General features: G+C 44.8%; 1 protein-coding gene across 1 annotated transcript; it reads left to right on the forward strand.

Annotated features, from left to right (window-relative positions):
- The first annotated feature begins 757 nt into the window (after positions 1 to 757).
- On the forward strand, positions 758 to 4122 carry LOC144129636 (zinc finger SWIM domain-containing protein 3-like). The gene is given in 5 exon segments (XM_077663753.1): positions 758 to 1061; positions 1138 to 1246; positions 1433 to 1652; positions 1785 to 3461; positions 3971 to 4122. Coding segments are annotated over 5 exon segments (2394 nt in total). The 5' UTR covers positions 758 to 825.
- The last annotated feature ends 1070 nt before the right edge of the window (positions 4123 to 5192 follow it).

The raw sequence follows: 5192 nt of genomic DNA on the forward strand, positions 1-5192 counted from the left end.
AAGGGGTGATGGTCCCTAGCCTGACCTTCGGGAATGCGGTCCTGTGTATGAGGCCAGATGTTCAAGCAAGGCTGGAAATTAGGCAACGGGGAGTAGGGAGGTTAGCTTTGGGAGCACATGGCAATACACCAAATGAGGGGGTACAGGGTGATATGGGATGGGCGTCTTTCGAGAGCAGAGAGGCTAGCAGTAAGATAGCATTTGAGGAACGAGTGAGAAAGGTGGAGGAAAAGCGGTGGGCTAGGAAAGTTTTCAGATACCTGTATATAAAGAATGTTGACACGAAATGGAGAAAGCGAACTAGAAAATTGAAAAGCAAATATCTGGACAGCAGTAAGGGGGCAAATCAGCAATTATCGGTTAAGAAAACGGAGTGTCTAGCGTTCCGTCCAGACAGAACATTTGCTGCTGCTGCAGTTCCGTCCAGACGGAAGTATTTACTGCAGCTAGAGTTCCGTCCATAAAATGTCCGTACTGTCCATACTACGCCTAGTGCATACCGTCCTAAAGTGTACTACAAACATTTATTGGTGCACGCTTATATTGCTTTTATTCTGGTTTAGAAGCGCTCAGGCGGACGCCTTTGCGATGATGATGATCATGACGATGCGATGCTCCTATTTATGTATTTATAAATATATATATTTATAATTATTTATAACTATATAGAAAATGGGGAAGAAATGAGACGCTTGAAACATAAGCCCCAACATCCAATCTAATCCAATCCAATCCGAAGTGGTTGTGGTTTGTAGCAGCGGTAGCACATGGTCAGACATCGCGTTATCCGTGTTGTCGCTACCACGTGCCAGCACCAGTTGCGCTATGAAGGTTGGCGAAAAGTTTTCGACGTTTGAGGAATTAGAGGATGCCGTGAAAGCGTACAGTGATGAAAACTACGTACAGTATTACAAGCGGGAGTCACGGGCCGTAGCAGCGGCGAAGCGGAAGGGAATCAAGCGGTACATCAATGAAAACATACTTGTTTATCAAGTTCACTACCACTGCATCAAGGGCGGCCGAACCTTCAAAACGCGAAGCAGAGGTGAACGAGAAACAAAGTAAGTGCCGCTTTTCACATCCATCGCATTAGCAGCGGAATGTATATGAAACTATTTCATTTTTGCTTCTCCACAGGACGTTTGTAGATGGTTGCCCGGCCTATTTTAAGTGCTGCGTGTCAGCGGATGGAGAGCACCTGGAGGTTATGTCCAGCCACACGGAGCACAACCATCCCATATCTCAGGTATGCATCCAAACAAATTGATAAATTTTGCAGCTTTCGTGCTGTCTGTATTACTTTAAGGCGAAGTTGCGGACAGCAGTACGAATTCGTAATCGTTGGAAACCTTGAAACAGTGAAAATAATCTCTTCACGCTCAGTAGTGTTCATATTATATAATGCATTAAAATGGTACCTTTTATTCTTTAGGCCATATATGAACAACTTCCTAAGCAGCGAGCGCTACCGGAAGCCGTAAAGGTCGAGGTCCGGCAGCTGAAGGCAAATAAAAAGCTTCTCAAGCAGAAAATTCAGCAGGACACAGGCAAAGTCGTCCTGCTGAAGGACCTCAGCAACCTGGCCAGCTCTTTGAAGCAGGCAACGAGGAATGACCTTGAGCAAACTGTGCACCTCCTTCAAAAGGATTATGGTAAGTTTCATGTGCATTGCACACCATCAGTTGTAACCCAGTATGTTTGTTGAATTGCATACAGATATATTGGATGTTATGGAATATCTTCATTCTCACATTCGCTTCATTCCTTATTTTAACTGCATGTAGGTTCTGACTGCCATGTCCTGGTGGATGACAATAACTTCCAAGGTCTCCTTATTTCCACCCCTTCAATGCGGAATACAATGGCTGCATATCCAGAGTTTTTAGGCATCGATGCCACATACAAGCTTTTAGATGTCAGGACACCAGTGTACGTCATTCACAATGAAGATTCGAATGGTGCTACAGAAGTAGTCTGTGTGGCCATTCTTGTGAGTGAAGATGAATGCAGCCTGAAGTGGCTCCTTGACAAGTTCCAGGATCTCAATCCCTCTTGGACAAAAACAAGATGCATCATGGCAGATAAGGATCTGCTAGAGCGAGATTTGCTCAAGAAGTCCTTTCCCCAGGCTCATGTTTTAATTTGTGTGTTTCACACGCTAAAGACATTTAGGCATGAAATCACCTGCGCAAAGATGACCATGTCAGCAGAACAACGTGACCATACCCTCAAGCTTCTTCAGAGGATGGTGTATGCAAGGTCTGACGAAGAGTTTGCGAGGCTTGAAGATCAATTGGACTCTACAGCACCAGCATCTGTACTGGAGTACTATAACAAAAATTGGCGCAGCATTAAGAATGAATGGCACAAAGGACCACAGTTTTTAGCTGGGAGCTTTAATAATACAACCAACAACCGCCTCGAGAGTATTAATGCAAAACTAAAGAGTGTTGTCCCTCTGTACTGCTCTCTTGAGCAGTTTGTTCCAGCACTCTTCAGTATTCTGGCCACAATGCAGCAAGAGAGGGACCATATGGCTGCAGATTCGGTATATAAACGTCCCACACGTTTGGAAGTGGAGGAGCATCTCCAGCAGTATCAGCTGACTCTGACGCCCTATGCTTTTCCGTTCGTTAAGCAGCAAGATGAGCAGTCAAAGAATGTTACTGTCAAAGCTGACTGCCAAGATCAGTGGCGATGACAGTGAAGCTCTGGTGAAACTGTAACAACATTGCACAGCTGCACTTGCTCATTTAGGCTTTCAATGATGCTGCCCTGTCGTCACATCCTTGCAGTAAGGAGAGCTGGAGGCCTTAGTCTTTATGAAGCAAAGCTTTGTAATGAAAGATGGAGCAAAAAATATTACCACTGCAAACAACGATTGTTCACTAAAGAGGCACCGAACACTCCAACCATATCTGTCACACCAGTTGCGAAAAAGCCAAGGCCAATGACACAGCAGCAAAAGTACAAAGCTGTGTTTCCACTCTGCAAGTACTTGGCTGAGCTGGCATCAGAGGAATGCAATGATCGGTATTTGAAGCGTGTACAAGCTTTAAAACTATTGATAAAGGAGTGGGAAGGGGAGCAGTCTGATCAACAAAACTTCCATCAGCAGTACAACTGCACTGAAGCAGACTCGGCATCAGATTGTTCATTTAGCTCTTCTCCATTTCCAGAAGAACATGAAGGGAACGAAGCGCCAGTCACTCTCTCGGAGCACCCTGACACAGTCAGTCCCATTGTTGAAGACAAATCAGCCCCAAGCCCAGTGAAAACTGCAAGTCAGCTACTGCTGGAAATGGTACCTGGCCATGTGCCACCATTCAATGAAGTTGAGAAAGCGGCAGCAGTAATGTCTCCAAGCCCTGTGCTTACAGTTACGTCAGCTGATAGTACTGAGGCAGCGAACACTGCAGAGCTGAGTGCAGTCCAAAAGCCTAAGAAGATTAAACCTCGCGGTCGGCCAGCGGGGTCTGCAGTCACTGTAATTGGACTGCCTAAAAGGAGGAAAGCTCCAAAAGCCTTCTCTGATCTCAGTAAAGCTGAGAAACAAAAGAAAATTCTTGGTTGGCTAGTTGGGGACAGAAGTGCCAGACTTGCCTTGGAACAAGAAGTTTGCCTGGGTGAGTGAACTTAAGTGTCCTATTCCAATCTTTCCAGCTCTTTGTGGAAAGGGGCTAGGTGGGCATACACTGTGCAATATGGTCACATTCTACATGGCTGGCTGTATGTAGCTATACATCAGTTCTAAGCCCATTTTGTAGCAACGTTGCCTATTGAATACTAAGTGATTTAAATTTTGTGGTGATTGTTTTGGCTTAATACGATGGGCGTTTTTTTTTTTTTTAAAGTGGCCTTTCAACTTATGTACGGTGAATTCTGCACCTACTGAGGTGCTAAGAATAGAAAAGTGCATTTGGAGGCTTCATTACAGTGTGCTCATGGTCACATGAATTTTGTATTGCAGGGGAAGACAAGGTCGAGACCATCCCTTCAAGGCTGCCAGAGTCCATCTTGGACAGTCAGCTCAACGTTGCTGTCGTGAAAAACTTTTTCACTGCCGATGGCTGGTGTGCTGTGCAACACGTGCTTGATGTCAAGCGCAAGAATATGAAGTAGAAGTGCTAGGCTTGCAAGGACCTGCTAAGTGAAGCACCATCAATTCTTTGCGAAGCATGTCTTTGCTGGTACCACATGTGCTGCCAGAATGTTAAAGAAAGCGCTTTAGCAGAAGTCAAAGCATGGTTCTGCAAAAATTGTGCATAAAATGCGAGACCACCTAATGTGATGCCTTTTCTTTTAAAATAAACAAGTGTTTGCATGGCTAAATAAATTTCCTTTGAACACACTTCTACATTTCGCACATTCACTGAACTTGGTGTTCATGGCTGCCCCAACTGCATAATTTGAGCAAAAGGGCCATAATCAATTCTAATTGGGTCATTTCTCTACAGTACAATGGTAAGTTGGCCTAGTTGATATGCGTTCATCCTGGGTAGAAAGCAGCGCGAACGGAACAAGAACGAGACCAAGGAAACGCAGACGAAATTATGCAAACGGATTAACGAACCCAAGCCAAAACACGTTCTATTGACATTTCTCACTACTTGGAAAATAAAATGAACTCTAGCCCAAATTGTAGTTCCGTCTGGACGGAACTCCAGCGCAAATTGAAGTTCCGTCTGGACGGAACTCCAGCGCAAATTGAAGTTCCGTCTGGACGGAACTCTAGCCACAGCCTTAAGAAAAAGGTTAAAGGAACAGAGAGAGCTTTGTGGAAAACAGGGATGCTGACGAAATCGGCTCTGGAAACATATCGGACCTTTAAACAGGAAATTGTCAAAGAAAATATCTATGATAATTGTAGGGGAAGTTCTTTGTTGTTTGCGGCCAGGACTGGAGTTTTGCGGACTAAGACGTATAGAGTCAGGTACCAGGAGATAGACACTTTGTGCATTGCGTGCGGAGAGGAGGAGGAAACGGCTGAACACTTGATACTTTTCTTTAAAGGGCTTCACCCTACAGTGGAAGGCAGCGGGGCTGACTTACCCAAGGCATTGGGGTTTAGGGATAGTGAAGGGAAAGTGGATTTTAAGAGGTTAGAAGTAACCAAGCGAAGGTTATCTGATTGGTGGCTAAAAGCAAGACAGGAGTAAAATTTCACAAGACATAGCTAGGTGGCTTGAGCC

The sequence above is a fragment of the Amblyomma americanum genome, chromosome 4 (genome assembly GCF_052857255.1).
Source record: "Amblyomma americanum isolate KBUSLIRL-KWMA chromosome 4, ASM5285725v1, whole genome shotgun sequence".
Classification (NCBI taxonomy): domain Eukaryota; kingdom Metazoa; phylum Arthropoda; class Arachnida; order Ixodida; family Ixodidae; genus Amblyomma; species Amblyomma americanum.